This window comes from Miniopterus natalensis, chromosome 14, assembly GCF_054644295.1.
Source record: "Miniopterus natalensis isolate mMinNat1 chromosome 14, mMinNat1.hap1, whole genome shotgun sequence".
Lineage (NCBI taxonomy): Eukaryota > Metazoa > Chordata > Mammalia > Chiroptera > Miniopteridae > Miniopterus > Miniopterus natalensis.
The window spans coordinates 50,506,597-50,529,848 of record NC_142094.1 but is presented as its reverse complement, the minus strand read 5'-3'; the positions used below and the strand labels follow the sequence as shown (position 1 = coordinate 50,529,848).

The following is a 23,252-nucleotide window of genomic DNA, read 5'->3' as shown; positions in this document are numbered from 1 at the left end:
GAGTTTAAAAATACAATAGAAATAAAATATTTACTAGATCAAGAGAATGAGAAGAGAAACCACTGACTGGGAGCAAATATTAGCAAAAGACATCTCTGCTAAAGGACTGTTATCTAACAACTCAAGTATAAGAAAACGAGCACCCTGATTTTAAAAAGGGCAAAACATCTGAACAGGCACCTCACCAAATTCAATGAGCTCCAAATAGTATAAATGCAAAGAGGTCTATGAATGGACATATCATGATAAAAATGATGAATGTCAAAGGCCAGATGAAAATATAGGAAACAGCAAGAGAAAAATAACTTGTCACATACAAGGGTATCTGCATAAGATCAACAGCCAACTTCTTAACAGAAACAGTTGAGGCCAGAGACAGTGGAATTACATATTCAAAGTGCTCAGACAAAAACCATCAATCAGAGAGTTGATAGTATAGACCACAACAAGACTGGTCTCACATCAGATCAACTGGCCACTAGCCCAGGGGGTTCCCATGACCCTCTTGGGTTTAATAATTCACTAGAACAATTCACAGAACTCGGGAAAACACTACACATAAACCAAATTTAGTGTGAGACATGGGAGGATCCCAAACACAGAGGTTCAGTGCCTTCTCCTCATGGATTCTCTGTGTGTCACCTTCCTGGCACATTGATTTTTGTCACTAACCAACAAGCTCCACCAACGTGTTGAGTTTTTATTAGTTTCATTACATAGGCATGATTTATTGAACATGTGATCAAACTCTATCTCCAGCTCTTCCCTTGTCTCTTTTCCCCTCCCTGGAGGTCATGCGTCTGGCTGATATGTAGCTGAAAGTTCTAGCTCTCTAATCACATGATTGGTCTTCACAGCATGACCAGCCCCATCCTGAAGCTACCTAAGGGTTCACTGTGAGTCACCTCATTAGCATAAAATTAGGTTTATAAATAGCAAAGACACTTCATCAGGAATTTCAAGGGTTTTAGAAGCTCCATCCCAGGAACTTTGGGTAAAGACCAGACAAATTCTTTATAAGAGTCATGGCATGTCATTCCATTTTTTAGTATTTTCATTGAGAATTTTTGCATCTCTATTCATAAGAAAGACTGGTTTGTAGTTCTCTTGTGATGTCTTTGTCTTGTTTTGGTATCAGGCTCATAGAATGAGTTGGGAAGTGTTCTACTTTTTGGAAGAGTTTTGTAAAGAATTAGTATTAATTCCTCTCTAAACATTTGGTAGAATTTACTAGTGAAACCATCTGTTCTGGGGAATTTTTTTGTGGGAAGTCTTTGAACTACTAATTCAATCCACTTATTTTTATAAACCCTTTACAATTTTCTATTTCTTACTGAGTCAGTTTCAATCATTTTTGTCTTTGAAGAAATTTTTCCATTTCATCTAAGTTACATTATTCATTCACAACCCTTTTTATTTCTGTAAGGTCAGTAATAATGCCTTGCCTTTTATTTCAGCTTCACTGTATTACTGTTCTGAAGATGGGGGTGAGGGTAATGCCCTGCTTTCTTTGGATAGATACTCATGCTTTGTGCATATGGCACTGGGTGGGCGGCGATAGCCTCTGGTCTTTTTGGCTTGTGTCTTCTGCTATGGAACCTCTGGCCTATGAGTGAGGTGAGGTGAGGTGAGGTGAGGGTGTCCAGGGCCCCAGTATTCTTGGCCTACTATGCCTGGGGTAGAGCTTCCACTGTATGAATGTGGCTGGATAAAGGAAGGGAGCCCCTGACCTGCTGGCTGTAGGCACCTGGAATTTAGCCTTTTCAGTGCAACAGGGGTGTGTGGAATGAGAATGTTGGCAGTTGCTCTCCTGGGGAACTACTGGAGCCCTTTACTGGGAAGGATGGGAGAGGAAATCTAGTCTTCTAGGCCACACCCACCTGGAGTGAAGCTTGTTATCTGATCTCGGGCAGGGGAAGAAGGGAGTGGTTCATGGCTCTAGTGCCACAGATTCTCAAGATTTTAGTAGATTTTCTGGAGTAATTGTTTATTTGCAGTATGTCCTTGGGACAATTAATAATTTATAAATAATTTCCATCAGTTATGGTTGTTCACTGGAAAGAGGGTCCTCAGAGCTCTTTAGGTGACACTCAGGAACTATGCTTCATCTCTGGTATTAGTTTATGTTTCCGCAGAATGCATTGCTTACTTCTTGGCTTTATAACTTTAGGTAGCCATGAACAGTTCAGGAAAGGTAGACAGAAAACAGAAGACTGAGAAAAGGAATTTAGGAGACATTTATGTAGGGAATTCATGTTGAAGAAAATGTTCAAATATTTAATGATTAACTTTGATTAGAGAAGGTTAAGGTTATGAAGAGCTAGTATGTGTGCTCACTGAACAACAAACAAATGAAAATCTTGAAAATCTTACATGCAGCGCAAGGCATGTAGATTGCACACAAGAAACGGTCTCTTTGCAAGGTTGCAAAATAATAGGATGCACTGCCCACAAAGGTTGCAGAAGAGCCTTTTCAGACAGGCTGGATCCTTTAGCTGGCTGGTCGCATGAGTGACTAAAAGGCAGCTTCTCTATCACCTCACTCATTACGGAATTTGGCAGAGGCACTTTATTAACACAAATTATTAAAATAACTTCAGTTTTGTACCTTTCACCTACAACACTGAACCATGGCAAAACACCCAAGAATATTTTAAAGTTTGTTAACAGCAAGGTGCAAGGAAGCCAAAGAACTCTCTGGGCCACGCCGATGGTTAGCCTGCTCTTCCTCCAGGAAGGTTAACAAATAAAAGCAGCTGTCTCTCCTGCTGGACTTTCTGCAAGGCTGCCCCAGGTGGGTCGCTGCCCAAAGACTGGGCACAGGGTAAACAGCCTCGTTAGAGCCCTGGCAGCGCTTGGTCAGTTTCCTGAACACGGGCAAACTATTGTTTTTCCCTTTCCAGGATGTGGAGTTAAACAAGACTCCTTATCTTGCGTACTCTGTCTAGTAAGGTTGTGGTGTCATTTCCAATGAAATGCCAAACCCAGGACAGTTTCGATTCAAAGAGATAGCTATTATTTAATGAGCTAAAATCTTAACAATATTAGGGGACACGAGTGCTCTTATTGTTGGCAGGATTACAGAAGTCGGCCTGGCAGAGGGATACTCACCCTCTTCTCGTGGTAGTTCTGTCATTTCAGTAAGAGGGAGAGGTAACAGCAGATGCAGTGATGCTATCTGTCAGCTTCTCTTAGCAACAAAATTAAGATCTGCTGGATCTATATTTAAATTGTGATTTGCAAAGTATGATCAAAGTTACTACTTATGGAAGTTGTGATCTAAGACTGACTAGGATTTGAATTTTGGATTCAAATGGGGAAAATAGAAACTACAACAGGTCAAGTACACACAAAAATTATGCATACTACATTATATATGTAACCACAATTTAAAACTATCTCCATATATAGATGGATAGATATATGGTGGTAATTTGAAGCAATCCTGTTTGAGGGAGTTATACTCCTCTTGGAAAATAATTAGCACTGACACATCACTGGATGAGGGGGGGCTTCACATACTCAAAGGTGAATTTCAGATTGCAGGAGTTTGGAAATTCATTAGCCTGTCATTTCAGTTATCCAAGTTCCTTGATGATATGTTTTTTTTTAAAATTTATTTTTATATTTTTACAGAGGGAGAAAGGGAGAGGGAGATAGGAACATCAATGATGAGAGTTATTGATCGGCCATCTCCTGCACGCCCCCCACTGGGGATTGAGCCCGCAACGCAGGCCTGTGCCCTGACCGGGAATCGAACCGTGATCTCCTGGTTCATAGGTTGATGCTCAACCACTGAGCCACGCCCGCCGGGCTACATCTGCTGCTTAACAGCTGACAAGAATTGAACACAAAATACTGTGTCATGAAAAAAATATCACATAATAAAGAGCAACATAGTTTTGGGAAAGCTTTAAGATCAAGATTACAAATCTGTAAAATAGCACAAGTTGGATAGCCCATGATTTTTTATAAACCTTCAATTTAAAGGAGTTAAAAATATCCTAAGTAAGGTTTTGTATACATGAAGGATATTTCAAATCTTTTTTTGTGCCATTTTCATAAAGAAAAAGGAGGGAATGAATATTCTTTTTATTCCTCCCTCAAAATCCTTTTCTTAGAAGTTTCTTGCCTAGTTTGGAGTTTAAAAATGCAATTGAGTTAACTAGCGATAGGATCAAACACAAAATTATTTACACTAACAAGGTTGCATGTGTTCAGCTAAGTGTTTTAAATAATTTCCTGAGTCTTACTAAAAATCCGTGAAATGTACCAATATCTCAATTGGCAGGTAGTGTGTGCTTCATTCTAAACAATATTATCTTATAAAGTCTGAAGGCGTAAATAACTAATGGTAAACCAGACAAACTGATTTTTTCCATATGTAGTCCAATTCTCAGAATCTCGGGCTGGCTCAGAACCCGAGGTCATCTGGTTCCGCTTCCCACCCACTGGGATAAATACTTGGATCGACTGTCTGAGCCTCTGCCTGAAGAGTCACGGGCGGAGGGCTCAGGGCTCCGTGGCACGAATGACTCAGCGCTGAGCATTCGCTGGTCGTTAGTCACTGGGCGAAGTGTTTTCCTAACATTATCATAAAACAATTCACGAGGTATTAATATCGTTTTACAGAGGAGGAAACTGAATGTTGATGCAGGTGAAGGAACTTCGAGGCCATTCTGTTAGTGACAGTGTCGGGGCAGCTGGCACAAATGGGTGCTTTGGATATGACGCTATGCTGCGTGACAAATTTACTCCCATTTTATGTGAAGGCTCTTCACATAGTCTAAGAGAACCATCCCACGATCTCCCAAAAAACATTCATTTATTCAACACTGCTTCTCGGTACTCTTCTGGTTACTGTTTCTGGGATGCACACAAAGCAAGCAATGCCACTGGGGAAAAGAAATCTTTTTCCCACTTTAGTTTGCTCAAAAAAAAAAAAAAATTCACAATATTCATTTGTGAAAGTCCAACAATACAATATATATGGTAAATAAACTCTAGTCCCTCCCTATCCGGTATTCAACTCTATGTAGTTATTAGGCGTCTGCTTTTCTATTTCATGCACACATTCATTTACTACAGTTTAAATCAACACAATTCCAAGTTCAGGGGCCACGGGATATTAACTTAGAAGCAATTACCCAAGTACAAACTTCACTGTTAGCTCTTTGGTCCACAAATTGCTGTGTAGTAACAGGTGTGTCCCAAGATCAGCGACCAGTAATGTCGCTTCTTTCAAAGTCTGCTGGTGACTGGTCACTGTGCATGTTAGTACAAACTGTGTAGCTGTGTTGCCTTCTCATGTCCTAGTGACAGCCATGTGGCAATTTTACAAAAGTAGATATTCAAAGGAGGAGAAATTGGCCTACAAGGCAAAAATATAGCAAAGAAATGAAGTGAAAACACTAGAAGGGAAATTTGAGTTGAATGCAAATGGTTACAGAGACAATAGCTGCCCATGGGAGTGTCTGATAGACTCTAGTCACTGCAGCCAGAGACGCAGGGAGGATGAACCTCGGGACATCCATCAGCAACGTGGCCGTGATGAAAAGGGGGAGGGTGTCCCAGAGAAAGTGAGTCTGGCAGAAAACCTAACATTAAGGGAACTCTTGGAAGTACAGCCTGGCACGGAAAGCACAAAGGTTGAAGTGTTAGCTGCTCCAAACTTAGAGTATGACAATTTGCCAGGCAGAGAAAAGACACTCGCTCTGTACCGTAAATTTTATGATGCGAGGAAAGTAAGCATTGTTCAAATACTCTTGATAAATCAGTTTTCTTACAAGACGTAAAAACTTTCTCAGTATCTAATTTTTAAATTACAGTGTACTAAGTGTTTATTTTTTCACTTTCCATACAATTATAATTGACAGTTTTTAATATTTTAACAAACATTTTTAAAGGTCATGGTACAGTAATAATAATCCTATTTTCCCCATTGGATAGGATTCCTTTGCAGTTTCAGCTGCACGGTCATTTTTATGGTTTTACTGTGCAAAGCAAAACCCAGCTATGTATGTCTTAGAGTGTGTGTGTGTGTGTGTGTGTAAAATCTGCACACGGATAGCGCTGGGGTTTTTTAAACTGGAAGTTGGTAACTTTGACCCTCTTCACCCACCTTGTGCACCCCCCAACCACCAATCTAGTCTCTGTATCTGAGCTCATAGTTTCTTAGATCCCCACCCCCACCACTAATGCTCCTTTAGTTCTTCCAGCACTTTATTTTTCATGTTCTCATTAATTCCTGCCAAATTCTGTGTATAGTGTTAAATGGAGCTCTATTTTTCCTTTTCAAATGTTCCCAATACCATTTACTGAAAAGAGCACCTTTTCCAAATGTATTTAGAAAAACCTACTGTGATTACGATTGCATTTTACTTTGAATTATTTGCTTGCAGACCTTTTTTTTTAAACTAAGTGTTATGCTCATTTTCACAAAAGTTCAAATAAGAAATCATGACTCCCAGGTTTCTAAATAGTAAAATTATCTCATACTTAAAAAGCATACGGAAAAACAGAAACACAGCTTTAGAGAGAAAATATTTAATCTGTTTCATGAAAAAAAATATACAAAGCTTTAGAAACAGTTACTGGGTTTCAGTGTACAGCACAGCACGTCCTTGCTTTCAGTAACCACGGTTTACACTCCTGACTCGGCAACGAAGGCCACCGCGCACGCATTCCAAACATCTTCTCTTAACACACGCACTTAAAGTCACTGAGAATAGTCTAGAAATAAATGTAGAAATACAGAGCTGTATAAAAATATATTAATCTGGCTACAGGAAACACTTAAAAAATGCAAACCAAGTAAATTCTTTTAGAACTAGACCATGTCTAGAAATATCGATATGGGCCCTTGTAAATTGGATTTCCACTGCATTTTTTTCATCTTTGGAGGAGAGAGAAAGGACAATCAAACTTTTGGAATGACAGGCACGAAGTCAGCACAGCAGACCAACCCTATTCTCAGAACTGAAACCACAGCCTGATCAACACAGAGAAGAGATGTATTTGTCTTTAAAATTTGACAGATGTTATGGACTGTTACGATTTCAAAGTAATTATATATATATCAGTCACACAGAAAACTCTGATTTGCCCATAATCCACATGTAAAGTAATGACAGTAATTAAAACATTTCTAAACTGGAATCAATGGGCCCTAACTGAATTTAAAATTTTTATATTAACCTACCTAAAACATAATTAGGAAGGCATACCTCAAAACAGAGAAAGTAAGTTCAAAGTCACACAGGGCACTTTTCCTTTGAAAACTGGGATATCAGGAATTCTAGGGAAAAAAGTGACCACCGCAAAACCATTGTGCTGTACCTGTGACTTGTGTAACCAGTTCTCAGCGGAACTTCCTCCGCCACTATCGGAGAGAGAAGCCTAACGTGTGGAGAGGAAGTGGCTGTCTCCTTTTTTGCGGGTGAACTTGGGTGATGACTGTCAGACGCATGGGTGAACAAAACATTTCAACTCTATACAAATATTTGTTAGCGTTCTGAATACTGTAATGAACACAATAATAGACGCAACGTACAGGCTCAGAATGAATAAATGAATTCCTGATGGGACTAAGAATCATGACTACAAATTCTAAAAACAGAAGACAGTGAAATGACGGAGTCCTGTTTTCAGAGAGGGACGTTCTATTTTCCTCTCCATCACCAACTGATCAACTTATGTTTTCCCCCATATACTTTAATATTTTTCATGAGCAGAACACACTAAAGAATGAATCAGAAAAATACTGTTTAAACTGGGCATATTTAAATCAGAGAGCTAAGTTTTTCCTCTACTCCTCAGCATTATGAGGTCTCATCTTGCTTTATTTCCAATGTAAATATGTAATGAAGTATATTAAAAGCAAAAGGTAGTCCACTGTTTGCCCGTCTAACTCAGTTTTAACTTTTCCACATTAAAACCCCTGACAACTTTGCTGAACTGTGTATTACTGACCAACTCCGGCCTGTAAGCTGCTGCTTAGAGAAAGGAATTGGCGGCGCCCTGGCGGGCGGGTCACAGAAATGCTGAGCCCGCGGTGTAGCCCTCGGCGCTGCGGGTGTGTGGCTGCTGCAGGCTGGCAGGTGGACTTACAAATACTTGCGATTTTTTTATTTGGTGTGGAGCTTTCAAGAGAATGGAACGCCCTTTGGTACGTACACTTGAGAGCGACATGCCAGCAAAGAGGGACACACCAGACGATGAATACCTGTGACTAGGCAAACACTCAACAGGTATCTAGGGTGCTCCCTTTCCAGCTCCAGCTCTGAAGGGTTAAACCGGATCAGCCAGGGAAGAGGTGCCCAGAGAGGCTGCGGCTGCCGCCTGCCCAGGCACCGGGGTCTGAGGTCAGATCCAGAGCCGCCAGGCCTGCTGGGCGAGGGTTACACACAGGCAGATGAGTCTGCCTCTAACTTTTAACACCATTGTTTACACTAGCCTGTTGGAAGGAAGTGGGAAAAGCAAAGTTTTAATTATTTAGGACAAGACAGTGACTTGGGGTGAGTGCGAACTCTTTATTTACACTACGTGTGCACCACAGGAAGAAAAGGAGGCATCTTGGTGACTAACAGTGAAAGGGGAAATTCTACTTCTGAAGTATGACATCCTTTTAAGCTGACGTACAATTCCTTATGGATTTCAGAAATAAGATTTTATAACAAAATTAACAAATTCTAGTATTAGTTAATTTAAGTTAGTGAACTGACAATGAAAAGACGTTTATATTTTTGTACCCGGGTGATCATGAGTCACAGTCAGTGGTATGTGGCATTTTGTTTCATTCCTTTTAATCGCACCTAAAGCTGGAATGATAGGCTGACCTGGGGAAAACTTGACTGTAATGGAATTGCATAGATTTGAGTCACTGTTGGGGAGGGTGGGGTGTCTACATACCACAGTGTTAGTTACGAAGCAAGCAGAGGCCTGGTGTGTGTGAACAGATTGGCCAAATATTGTTTCTAGAGCTCACTTTGCTTATTAAAACCAAATTTTCTTAAAAATAAATGAGTTTTTTGGGTTTGAGATGGTTCTGTGCTAAGAATTCAGTTAAACTTTATCATAAGGTCTTAAAATTACCTTTGGAAGACCAATTAAAATAACATTGTTGGAGCACTGAAATGCTATTTAATTCTTTAATACAACCATCTGCCAAGAAAATCTCCAGATAACATCTGAATTTAAAAAAGAATGGTACAGAAAATCTTTTGGGGAACCACAATTATACAGATTGTTCCAAACCAAGAAGGATAAGAGTGTTTAATGAAAAATCCAAAAAGCTCATATAATTAAGTGGATTTAATTTAAATTTCAAAACCATTATCACTAGGCTTTTTGGGTTCTTTGGGTTGATTAGTTACTACATATAACTATGAAAGACTTGAAATTTTTAAGCAAACTCCTTTGAGAGGCAATACAGCATGGTAGGTGAGCAGACTCAGCAGGATCAGCCTCTTCCTAAATGTGGGATCTATCTTGTAACTGTGTCTCAGTTTCCTCATCAGGGAAGTAAGAAAAAACAGTACCTCCCTCATAAGGTGGTTGTGAAAATTAAATGAGTTAATACACATAAAGCACTTAGAAAAATGCCAGGCACACGGTAAGCACCCAGTAAATGTAGCTATTATCCTCATTACTTTAATACCCTGAAGGCTTAAGAAAGCGCTCGTAAAAGGAAGTCCTCTTAGTTTCTCAGTTTGTTCTCATTCTGCATCAAGGAGTAGCTCTAGGAATTAGGAGACCTGTGCTCAGCTAAAAGATCCAACACTCACTACCCTTCAAGTCATTCACGAACACTGGCCAAGCAGCTGCTCCTGCCAGGCACTGCGGCGGCATCAGGCGCTATTCTGGGAGCTCTGACCTCGATATGCCACTGACATTCTAAAGCCGTTTCCTATTCTGCAAAATGGACACAACAGCTCCTTGTCTGACTCTCTAGGTTACCCTGAAGCTCAAATGAGGCAAAATGCAGGAAGCTACTTTGAAGATTCTGCAAAGCACTGTCAGAGTATGTTACAAGAATATGGTCTGGGGAGAGTATGTCTAGACACTCTCAAAGGAAGTTTATGACTTGTAGTCCTAGAAGGTCTTTAAATTTTTAAAAATAAAACTGCAGGTGTTTCTTTATAACTAGAATATTGTTTATAAAACAGTAGTATGCTTTATTATAAAACTATTTCTCATCTTGAATCCCACCTCTATGGAGAATATTAACATATCAATAGCTGGTAGAGAAATAGTTTGCTTCAGAAACTAGTTGCAGAGATAATGTCAAGCCAGGTGTTTGTGGTCATAAATTATTAACTAAGTCAATCATTAGCAGTTTCATTAATTACTAAATGCTTTACAAACACAATTTCACCGAGTCCTTACAGTAGCCCCATTTTATAGGGTTAAATCCAAGCGACTGCGACTGCAGAGTCCCTGCTCTTAACCACTACATCCCGCCACACAACAGAAACACCAGCAGAAAAAGTCCTATCACCTCTGTCTTCACTGAGTCACATACTTAGAACTGGCAGATCCAAGAGCTCCAAACTGTGTTTTGATCTTTGGTAATAAGTGACTTCAGAAAAGTTGTTACATAATAAGCGCTTACTATTCAGCTTATTTAAAATCTTTAAAACACATTTCCAGTTTTGTTTAACAACACATTGCTCACTGAAAAGTAGAGTACAAGAAGTATTCCACCATTCAGGAGAACCACCACTCACAGTCCCTCTGCATATATTTTTATGCAGCTGTGAACTATGGCATTTAGTTGACTTTTGATGATGATTCTTAAACATGATGCCAAATACAGTGGCTGGACTGAACTTTTTTTAAGTTGGTGGATATGAACTAATGGTAAATTTTGTGCAAGCAGAAAATTATTGTATTACAGATAGCACTATATCTTCCCAAATTTTTTAACTATGGAGAAACAAGCAGAGAGTAACTTGTTTCAGTGGTATTAGAGCTCAAAAACATATTGGGCATGAGAGAAACTTCTGTGAGAAACTCTTGAGTTGACCTTTGTATCTGTGATGTATACACACATACACTCACCCACATATATTAGACCCTTTCATTAGCTGTAAGATTTATAACTTTCTCCAGGCTTGATAATACTGTAACTAAACATTATTTGAACAGTTAAGGAGAAAACTGGTTTCTTAGGCTCTGAACTTTGCCAAAGTTACACTTATGGGTGATTAAACTATAAAGTTTTCCCTTGTGAATAGTTGTTAAATATTTGCTTGAGACAGCATGTTCAAAATTCTTTTCAGAGATCATATCAATCCAGAGTGTAAATGCAGAAAAAAAACTCTACCGTTTGTGAAATGATATAAATAGTGACAGATCAGTAGAATAATTTAGGGTAAAGATTCCAGGTATTATGTCAAAGTGTTTGCAATGCCACACCCCGGGCACTGTGATTAAGGTGCTTACACCACTATCGTGGGATATCATCATCTAGCAGGAAAAAAAGCAAAAGTTAAAAATATACAGACGTTCCTATAGGAAACAGAGGCAGACAAGGGTCAAGACATTTTTAAGTAAACTTTCTCACACTTCCTCTCATGTAAGAGGTTTGTGTTAGTCATAAATTCCAGGAACCTATTTATATTGCTTTCGTATGATTTACAAAAAAATCATACTAATTATATAAATAATATTTTGAATGTAAAAAACAATGCAGACTGGTGGCTGGGTAAGAATAAGAATGTTCATTGAGACTGCACAATGAAAGTGAAGAAATACTAACCTGAAACACTGTCCAGACAAGCGAACACTGAGAGAGTCTAAGAAATACTTTTGGATTTTTAATGTACATGAAAATGCATACTATATGTCTGTGTATAACACTAAAAAATTAATTAGCAGATATATCTGAATTAGGTTAAAATGATATAAACTTCTTTTAGAGAGTGAAACTGTTTTTAGAGAGTGAAACTATTTATGTTCTTAAATAGGAAAAGATAAAGCCAAAATATTCTCATCCTACCCAACTGGCAATGAGAAGTTCAATAATCAAATGATATTGAAAATGGCTATAGCCTATTCTTTTATTACAGAACACTTTTTTTTTTTTGGAGAGAAAAAGTTTATGAGGTAATTACATATAATTTTAGACAAAATTCCTTACATTTCTGGAGAGAAAAGGTTTATGAGGTAATTACATATAATTTTACACAGAATTCTTCACATTTCTACCTCTCTTTTAATAGCTTTAGCAGGTTACAGATTAAGTCAAAGTCATGATCTGTGTGTTTTGTTATTGCAGAGACTTAGTAACCTGAATAAAGAAGAGGTAGTATGTTCAAAACTATATTTCAAAAAAATATAAGAAAAATAGGTAGGTGATGGTGCTTAAAAGATTATACTCCAAATTCAGCACTGTTTTTGAATGGGGAAAGGCATATGACATACTGTCTATAAATATTGAGTATGGTTCACCTGATTTAAAAATACCTTGCGCTCTGATTAAATCACAAACATGTTGAATCAGTTTTAGTAAAAGCAAGAATAGGCTTTTAAATAGTTATAAAAAGAAATGATTAAAAAAATTTTCAATATCTTTTGGGGTTTTAAAAAACCCAAGTGTTATCAAATCCTTGTATGTTTCAGCCTTAATATTTGAAAGAGTAACATACTAGGATAGACTATACATATTAACAGCATGAAAGTGCATCACACTGAAATTTTCACTGTGAAGGCTTAAAAGTGATTTTAAAAAACATCACAACAAATGATCGTAATCTAAGTTCTGAATATGGGAACTGAAAATACCAAAACCGGACAAATCTGCATTTAATGCTCACAAGTAAAATGTGGATTTCTAAAACATACATACCCATTCACACCAGATTCAGCTGCCACAAGTCTTTAGCACTCGACAGTATCACAGTAATGTGTCCCTAAATCCCTTTTCTTCTTGAAAGTCCTATTTCTGATGACCGTGCATTGTCTGGTAGGCTGTTCATTCAGAAAACAGTTAAGGGAGTGAGTCTGTATGTCCTTAGAGACTTTCCTGTATGGAGTTATAAGGCATTAATAACGGCAAGTTAGAAGAGCAAATAATAAAAATAGAAATTCTCTTTTCAACTTATCTCAACTGGGAAAACTGCAGAAGAGAACAAAGGACACATTTACCCTCAGGTACTCTTTAAGCTTCTACTGTGAGGAAAGACTTCTGGGGGAGGGAGAGGCTTAGAACAGACCTTGTGCCTTGAATATCAGGTGTCCTTATACCAACATGTGGACTCAGGTTCTCTCTAAAGTTACTGGGAAATTTACACATTTAAACGTGATGCTTGCTATTAATAAAGGTAGAAAAAGTTAGTTAAAACACTTGGTATCATTACTGTTATCAGTAATCACTGCAAATTATCTCATGATAATATTCTGTAGGCGTGGACTTAAGTTGTGTGCCAAATAGCAGCATAGGTTACAACATCGAAGTTCGGATGATGGTCAATGACTTCGCTGGTACACAGCCAGAATGGAGGAATTTGTTTATAATAAATAATTAAATAAGAAGCATAGTTGTACTTTCGTATCAGTTGCTAGAACTGAGCAGTGGGTTTCTTGGTATCCAGAGGCAGGAGCAAAGTTCCTTGTCATAAGTTAGAGTGACGGAGAGGCGGGAGAACAGGCAGCGCGGAGCCGGCCGGTTGCGGGGCAGCTGCTAAAACACGTACTTGAGCTCCACCGGAGCTACGCGTCCTTGCTGCGCATCGCTGATCTGTAAAGGCTGCCTGAACAGGAGGCCCTTCATCATACAGGCACTGCTGTCTGTGCCACAGTAATAGAGAAACACGCTGATAGATACAACGGCTTCAGGTGACAAGCAATCCCCAGGAATCTGCAGTGAGATGGCTGGTTGGTTGGAGATGCTCTCTATTTCTCCAGATGGCACCTGTCCTTGAAGGAGCCATTCATTGCCTAAAAAGTAAAAAGGTAAATCATTAAGACTGTATAAGAAAGATAAAAAGTATTCAGGAATATAATATGAAAACTATAGAACAATCTAGGGAATACAAATGTATGTCTGATTCTGCAGTGACTTGTAAATTAAGATTACGATAAATTATTGACTATCCAAAATTAATAATAAAAAAATAACACTGATTTCTTAGAAATAAGTAACACTACATATATAATTCTAATGTAAAAATTAAGAGATTTTTGTCTACCTCTTTACTACATAAAACTCTTCCAAGAGTCTTAAATATATAGATTATCTACATAACAAAAACCTAGGAAATGACTAAAAACTTTAACCTTCTAGTATTGAAACATTTGAAATGTCTTTATTCATCTAGTGCCTTCTGTCAGAAGGAACACATGCATCATACTGAGGAAGCATGTGCTTAGAGACATTCAGCTTTAGAGGGGGTTAGAAGATACCCAGAGCCAGCCTCTGGAAAGTGCAGGACCTGCTTTCCTGCCATCTTAAATGAACCCACTGAGCATAACCTAATGACTTATCAATGGCTCGGGCCATCTGTGCAAAAACCGAACCACCTACTGAGTAGTGATGAGATTCTAGGCCTATTCTTTAGCTTTCCTGTCTCTTTCTTTTGACCTCAGGATGAGCCAGAGCTCAGGGCACCTGACTCTCTCTTGGGTTCCATCTCTCTTTTAGTTGACTGAGTCTAATATTACTGACTGAAATCAAATTTGAGAAAAACATGTCAAATAAAAAGAGTAAGGAGAAGGTGAAAGGTGAGAATCTAAACAAACAGTTAAATCCAGAGCTTTTATGCAGGAACTTTTAAACAATTATTTTAAAAGTATCTTTAAAATTCTTTGGCCTTCTTTATTTCTGGACTAAGTAAGTATACGTTCTATTGAATGTTTGATTTTGCTAAACAGCAGGTTGGTGAGGAACTTCTTTTATTTTAAATCAAACAACAATGTAAACTGGGCTATTTTAATGTCTAAGTCTACAAATAAAACAAAAATGTTTCTTTAGATATCTTTCACCTACATCATACATGGAATCTGTAAAGTTATAATATGCTAGTAGTGCTTTTATGCTGGGTGGTTTTTGTTTTTTTTTGCTTAAAACCTTCACATATGCTGAAAACTTTAAGATTATACAGACCAAAATTTAGTTAAAAATAAGTGATTCTGTCTCTAAATAACTGGCCAAGGAGGACAAATGTCCTTTAAGCATAGTTGTACAAATGTACCCTATAAAATAATTTTCAAAAATCTTAAATTATTGGGATTCTTGCCTGAAGCCTTATTTGGTTCTATACAATATAATGGAACCGATATCTTTGACAAGTGATAAAGCTAAGAACTGGCTCTATAGACTACTTCACTTTCCTTTAACACTACCCATATTTATATTCCAATGACTCAACATTAATTTGTGTGTTTGACAGAGTAGAGTTATAGTAAGCATGTTAATGTGTCAATATCCTATTTTAAAAATCAACACACTGCTCTATAATTTCCCACAGAAGTTAAATTAACAGTGATCTCCAATTGGTGCAATGTGTCCAGACTAATGGACATGGGCAGAGCAGCTGAACTGGCCATTGAGAGCCTGCCTGAACCTACGGAGGAATGAGAAATGGTCAGGGTCTGAGTACTCTTCTGTACACAAAGAGAGCTCCAAACACTCTCCTGAAGCTTCATGGCTTGGCCCTCTTCTGTGGGGGGAGTAGGGGTGGCTTCCTCACAGGCTCAGTAACCCCAGAGCCAGACTCCCAAGCACTAACCCAGCAGCTCTTCCTGGCTGGCCTACTAAGTTCTCTCTGCTCTCTCGGTGTGGACACCAGGTGGGTTGTTGCAGGACAGTTGCTGTCGCCCTGAGAAAGCACCAAGGTAAGAAGGCATAGAGCCTGGATCTGGGTAACGTACACAAGAAAAGTGTGTAAGAGGGTACGAGGGAGGACGGTCAGGGAGGAAATGGAAGATTGAGTGAGAACATGTGAAAGAGCGTGGGAGACTAGGACGGAGGAAGATCACGAGAGATCAAGAAGTCAGAGTTTAGTTCTAGACGACTAATATTTTACTTTCAAATTAGTCCAGTCGGTTAGAGATGCTGGAGAGCACTGCTGTAAGGCAGGCAGGACACTGATTCCTCACTGTAAATAAGTTCACACTGAATGAAACACACATTCAAATCTTTACATAATTTACAGAAACTGAATACATTGAGAAGAGGCTCAAACAGGAAGCATTTGTAGGTGAACAGGTCACAAATATTTATCAGTGAGGACAAAGGCTCTGCCTGGATTCTGATCACAGTAATTCATTTTTATTCAATTATATATCTTCCAATGTTTTATTCTTCTACTTGAATGGCATACTTTTAAAATATGGCTTTGGAATCCATTTTCCTGTAGTAAGCAAGTAATGGAGCATAAATTCTACATCTGGCGTCTTTAAGGAAGAAAATGCTGCTTCAGGCTTAATAACTGGTAAGTCAACTTTTGATACTATTATATTGAAATAAAATAAACAGCAATTGAAAGCTCTAAAACATTTGATAGATGCTATCTGGAAAAGCAAAAGATAATAAAACAACCAAAGAAATGAACTGGAAAGAGCTCATGTCAAGTTACTTCAGTTAAAAGAAAGCATATATTTTTAAAAAATATCATACTCAAGAGAATATGTGAGAATTTTTGAGAATATGTGAGATTCTATTACTGTATCACTGAAAGGTATAGTGGTAAACACAATTAATACTGGATCAGGACTCCAGAGACCTAAGCTGATGGTGAATTACCTGCCACAGTAGCAGACCTACTTATTACACTACTCAGTCAACTCACCTATACTGCCTGCACCCTGTGGCTAAACTTGGCTGGAAAGAAACAGCCTCCGGAAGGACTAGTCTGGCTTTCCATTCATGACAGGTAGCCTCAAGCTATTCAGCAATCACACTGTATTTCCCTCACTGACTCACCCTCCCATCCTCATCTCTTTAAACCTCCAAAACCTCCTCCCCTCTCACTCCCTCAGTTGATGGCCTTGCTTCCGGATGTACTAAGAAAACACAAGCATCAGAGAAGAGCTTCCACAAGCAGTTACCTCCACAGCTACCCATCTGGTCTCTGGGTCACACATGGGGCCTTCTCTCCTTACTGGGCAAGTGTCCACATTCCTGCCAAAGGCCAGTCTTCTGCTATGCACTGGGTCCGCCCCCCTCACATCCTAAAGGATACCCACCCCACCACATTATCATCAACTCTCTACTGGATCTTTGCTGTCCATAACTTGCTATTCTCTTAACTCCACTCCTCCTCCTAGCAACTGCTCTATTTCCTCTTATCTTTGTAGCTAAACCCCTGAGTTATCTGTATTTGCTTTCTCCCGTTCTTCTCCTGCTCTTCTTCAACCTGCTCTAATCAGGCATCTCCTCCATCTCTCTGAATCGGCGCTGGCTGAGGACAACTAACTCTGCAACACTGAGTCAGTGATCAGCTCTTAGTCCTTACCTTACCAGTTCTACTAACAGCATCTGACACCGATGGTCACTCCCTCCTTAAACCATTGGCTCCAGGAAACTGCACTCTCTGGGTCTTGCTCCCACTTGCGTCCCTGGTCCCTCCCCCGCCTCTGCTGTCTGCATGTTGGGAGTGCCTGAGCATAGTGCCACCCCAAGGGCACTCGTGGACAGGTGCTTACCCACAGACCATGATGAGTTAAATACAGGAACTGAGAGTTAGGTTTAGAAACCCTCATAACATCCCGATGGGTAATTGGTGGGGCTTTGAACTTTGTCTTTTTAAAAACTGAAATTAATTTTTGGGCTAAAAACCCTAGAGCTAGTTTGAGAGAGACTAGCACAATGGAAAAGACACTAAACTAAGAACAAGCAGAACTGGGTTCAAATTCCATTTTTTACCTAATTCAACATATGCCCTTAAGCATTTACCATAATCAGCATAATAAGCATTTATTACAATCACTTTATCTCTTTGAGCCACTAGGCCCCTCATCACAGAGGTGCCGTGCCTCTCACTGCTCTAACATTTGAGGACCTGTCATTCTGAGACCACAGAGGCTGGCCTCAGGTGATGGACTCACCCAGGAGCAAATAGGGGCATTTATGATTGATAAGCTAGGATGAGTTACACAGTCTTTAATAAGAGAGAGAAAAGAATTTCAAAGACTACAGGAAACTGCTGAAGTGGGGCTACATCTGGATCTATTTTGTACAACTCCCCTCAAATCCTGCCCAACTAGAGTAAAAATACCTTATACAAATGAGAAAGATCCCTAGATTACATGTCACGAATTTACGGAATATTTGCACTTGCGAGATTATTTGCATACCTTCGGCTGTTAGAAACCAGCAACTGGGTGCTCCTTCAGTGAGCTTCGTTCCTGAGGGGAGGTCTAACCTCAGCTGGAACCGCAGGGTCTGTCCCGGAGATGCAGCCGTGGGGGAAAGCTGAATGACTGGGGCTGATTTTGGTAATTTGGGTACCGTCATCTGTTTTTCTACTAGGAAAGGGCCGTCTACCATAGCATTTCCCGAGCTGGAGACAGTGAGCTAGGAAATAAGAAAACCTGTTTGTTCAAGCACAGGTAGTTTAAAACCACTGTAGAGTGAGAGTTTATTTTTAGACTTCAGGCTAAAATGAGGTTCAGAAATATATTTCATCTGGCAAAAAAAATTACCAACACTTATGAATGAAACAGAATTGTTTAATATGTTTATAGATGAAAGGAAATTAAAGTAAAACTATATTAACTTAAATGTAGTGGATATAATATACATCCTCTTGTAATTTTCACTGCCAATTGTATGATGTCATTTGTCTTAGACCTGTTATGAGAAATGGCATTTATGTTACGATGACAATCTGTTTTTATTTTAAAACATATCTTGGAAATTCCTAGAATTTTAGAGAAAACTAACCCTTGCATTTTTCAGGCAGATGTGCTACATCAAGGAGGAACTTAAAAATTTTATTAGAGACCATATGCGTATCTTTAAAAATTGATTAGAACTTATTTTTCTTTCATTTTCAATGTCTTGAGAAATGTGGCTTCTAGAGCTGCCTCTGAAAGACTATTTGATAATGGACTCACTGTGGGAAACAAAGATTACATGTTAATCTAAGATTCATTAAAAATAAAACTAAACAACCCAACCACATAGTATGCCTACTTTTTTAAAAACAGAGCCACCGTCTTTTTTTTTTCCTTTTCTCAAAATTCATCAAATTCTTTCCAACTTCCAGCATCTTTCTCACTCTTGGCACATATGGCATTTTTACTTTAAAAATATGATACCTTCAAACAGACATTCACTTACCACTCTACCTACATGCCTCACTTTCATCACTAGAGGTGGATGAACCAAAAGTGCCTGTCAGTGCTGTGGACCTTAGAATCACTCATAAAATGATACCCTTCTTGTACTTTAAGATTACTTACCACAGAGATTGTTTTTGTTTCTAAATCCATCACTTTAATCTGATGATTATTCGTGTCTGCTACGTATAATAACTGGCCATTCTCTCCAATACACAAGCCTCCTGGTTCATTAAAGGTTGATTCGGTAAAAGTGGAACTGACATTACTTGCATCTCCAGTTCCTGCTAATGTTGTACAGTTTTTTGTTTTTGGATCCACAACTTTAATCTAAGAAGAAAGAAAAAAAATTATATATATGAAGCTCAAGCTCATGTTTGTAGTATAGAAAACTATAGTACACAGTACCAAGCAAACCAGAGAATTTGTCATTAGTGTTCTTAAAAAAAAATTGCAAGAAAAAAACAGGCATTTCCGTATTTTCTTGAAAAAGGCAAAACATTCCAATTATAGTCTAAGGGGAGATACTCCATTCTGAGCTGAAAAATATGTAAAGTCCCCAGTTACATCTTGTCCTCTGGAAGTAACCTTTGATGAATTTATGAAATTAAAAAAAAATTTCAAAGTGTTACTCTTTTTTCTCACAATGGGACATAATTGAACTGACTTTCTCAGGAGCATCTACACTGGCTGAGGATTTGCTACTTAGGTTAAACTTAATGATTCCTGTTGTCTCAACTGTATTAAATTTATAGTCTCGCAGCACAAAATATTAATATTTATTTTCCACAGATTTTTATAAAAAATATAAATAGTTGGATAGTCAATGAAATGCTGCTTTTAATTCCGTTTTAACATAATTATTTGCTAATAGGGGCTGCAACTATATAACAGCTCAAAAATGTTCATTTGTTAAATGACATTAATTTCTGTGCTACCTGCCTTCTCTGTATTTCCTGAATTTACTACACAGCTTTGATGGGTTGCAATTCACAGTTCTGGCCACAGCCATTGGGAATGTGTTTATTGATCCTTCCCCAGCTCAGAGTACCATCCTACCCTTTGCAAAGACAGGACCAAGAAAAGAACAGAGAAGCCTTATATATAGTTGTCAAAGACTGTTATTCCTCTTTGTAGTTTAGAATGGCAATTGTAGGAGGCTCACAGATTTTTCAGCATTTTAAATGCCACAGATGAAAAGCAAGGTATTATATAATTCTGTCAAGACTCACCTTGTGATTATAAGAGTCTGCCACATAAAGTAAATTCCTTTTCTTGTCCCACGTTACTCCAAGTGGATGCTGAAGCTTTGCACTGATTCCCACTCCATCAACATCACCAAAAGCAAATAAATTCTTTTTTTAAAAGTAAAAAAAGTACGTATTAAAATTTCTACAGTGTTTTGTTAACATATAAAGTGAAAATTAAGATGGCTGTATATGCTACTTAAATTAAAGGGGAGAAGATCTGATTTCATATAAATAGTGCTGGGCATTTGATTCCAACTAGAAAAAAATGGTAGAATTTTGAACCTGTATTAATTTGTGGTGGTTAGCAGTTTTACTGACAATAATGACGAACAGAAACGGGCCAAGTCTACCAACCTGCTTTCCACCCTCCTGCCAAATACCTCATTTACTTTCCTCTTCTCTCGTGAATCAATATTTTATCCTTCCTTTCTCTCTGAAGCCTTAATATTTATATATTATTAAGTACAGTTAGTTTACTTTTCCTAGATGATTCTGTGTTTCTTTATTTTCACATTTCCTTTTATTTGACTCCCACTTTAACCTAGGGGTAGGCCAAGAACATGCTCTCCTAAATTTAATGAACTACTCGCAATTCAGAAAATTGCAAGCTGGTGAGTGTTGGGCACACTGTGTAGCAGGGGCTTCATTACCATGGGATCTCTTTCTCCTCCTACAAGGTGCTTCACTGCTCCATCTTTCAGTGAGACGGTTCTCACCGTGCTGCTCTCACTATCAGCTACGAACAGACAGCTCCAGGGATCTTCTGAAGCCAGAGAGAGACCTGAAGGTTGGGCAAAACCTGCCTTGTGAGGATATGCATTATTTCGATTCTCTTCATTTCCACTTCCAGCAAACCGAAGGCAGGTTCCTTTTTTTAACTCACTGAAAAAGACAGGTTCATAGGTGAAGTCAACATTGTTTTATTGTGTCCAATTTAGTTATTAAACAAATGAGCGTACAATCAATGGTGATAAGCATTGTAAAAAAAAAAATCTAGAGATCCTGACTCAGTTAAATAGTGCAAATCAGTTTTTCTAACCATTATTTATTCACTGTGTAGGGACATCCCCTTTCTACTTTTGACATACATAAGACTGAAACTACTCTCAATGGTCAGATAGGAAATCCCTGACAAAGGTGAAAATTATAAGAATAATGATCATATGATTGATGGGATATATTTTTTCCTTAAAATAGTCAGAGATAGCTATAGCTGGATCCCACCTTAACTTCTTAACTTCATGCTGTATTAGGTCCTGAAAGAGAACTTAAAAGATTATCTTGCTCTTGATAGTTTAAAGCTTAAATTTCCATTAAAAATGTTTTGTTTTTGTGTACATAGTAGAGACTGGCAAGAGGAACTGAAAGAATCCTTGGAAAGACAACCCCGTGAAGCATTACCCATTTTAAGAAACAAATATAGAATGATTACACTGCTATAACTAATCAATTATACAAATCAATTTCTTATATACACCAGGGAAGTTTCTACTTAAAGGATAATTGCAGTGATTTCTTGTGTAATGCGGAGAAAGTTTTACACCGTGGTTTCTGAGTTTATGCTGCGGAGTTTCTGAATTTATGTAAAGAAAACATGGTGGTGTCTTATGTTGAGGAAAGGGCAGAAGCTGTCTCACAGGTAAAATAATGAGGGACTATATGCACATCACATCCAAATATGGTACAACATGCGAAAGTTTAACGTGACCATTAGTCACCCTTTGGGTGCTACGTTCCCACTGCTCAGATGGGTAGGGAGCCAAGGATGAAGGCGGAGGGATATGGAATGTATAAAATATGGCCACTTACTCAAGGAACTTGTAAAAATAATCTAGTTAGAGGAACACATCTAAGAACATGTCAATAACATGTCAAACAAATAAACTAAAGGTAATTACTATAAGCAGTCTTAATCTAAAAAGGAGTTCCCTTAAGAGATAGAAAGAGTGGAGAGAAACATACATTCTAAAATGTTAGGAATCATTATTACTTGAAGATCAGTAACAAAGAAAAAGCATCCTTAAAATTATGATACAGGTCAATGTGATCTGGGTGGACACTTTCCTAATAAGAATGAGAGTGACCACTCTACTTATTTGGAAATTTAGTCCACTCTTGGCCATCTAGGTCCAACATAATCATCACTGAGAACATTCTGGCTACCTCTATTATTTCTTTCTGCTGTTTAAATTACGTCTCACGTAAAATGTTACTGGTCACGTCACTGGAAAGGGTCCTTTCCTTTCAGAGGCAGTCTAGTAAGATGAAATAGTTAACAGATAAGTGCAACCAGAAACAGAGGGGAGACAGAGGAAAAGAGGTGGGGAGGGGAAGAGAGAACAAACTTACCAGGGCAGTGATATAACTACGTAAGCAGTACGGTGAAATTACAGACTACGATCAGTTCTACCTGGGGTGTTAGGAAGAAGAGGAAAAGCTCTATCGAAAAGATGTAAGAAACTTTGTAGAGACACCACTCTTCATCTTTATATGCCCATCAGTGGCAACAAAGCTACGACCATTACACTGAATATGCCGGGCATTAGGCTGAGCTCTTCACACGCATTATTAATTCTCAGACAAGCCGAAGAGGGAGACAGAAATAAGGGAGCTGAGGCTTAGAGAGTTGAAGTGGCTCCTCTAAGCTCACACAAAGAGTAAATGGCAGAGCCAGGATTCAAGCTCAGGCCTGATTACAACACCTGAGCTATTAAC

The 23,252-nt window shown here is 38.5% G+C and overlaps 1 protein-coding gene across 3 annotated transcripts in view; it reads right to left on the bottom strand.

Annotated features, from left to right (window-relative positions):
- Nucleotides 1-6,530: 6,530 nt before the first annotated feature.
- NHLRC2 (NHL repeat containing 2) overlaps nt 6,531-23,252 on the bottom strand; it is a 41,162-nt gene continuing 24,440 nt past the window's right edge. The window contains exons 7-13 of one of the 3 annotated variants that reach the window (XM_087823964.1): nt 21,188-21,419; nt 20,520-20,642; nt 19,411-19,617; nt 18,301-18,520; nt 13,698-13,941; nt 12,851-13,027; nt 6,531-6,732 (exon numbers count right to left, since the gene is read on the bottom strand). In XM_087823964.1, the coding sequence (XP_087680090.1) occupies nt 12,883-13,027; nt 13,698-13,941; nt 18,301-18,520; nt 19,411-19,617; nt 20,520-20,642; nt 21,188-21,419 (1,171 nt within the window). In that variant the 3' untranslated portion in view covers nt 6,531-6,732; nt 12,851-12,882. Of the gene's footprint in view, nt 6,733-12,850; nt 13,942-18,300; nt 18,521-19,410; nt 19,618-20,519; nt 20,643-21,187; nt 21,420-23,252 lie in introns of those variants that run through there. The other 2 variants (XR_015715620.1, XM_087823965.1) reach the window with 2 other exon arrangements.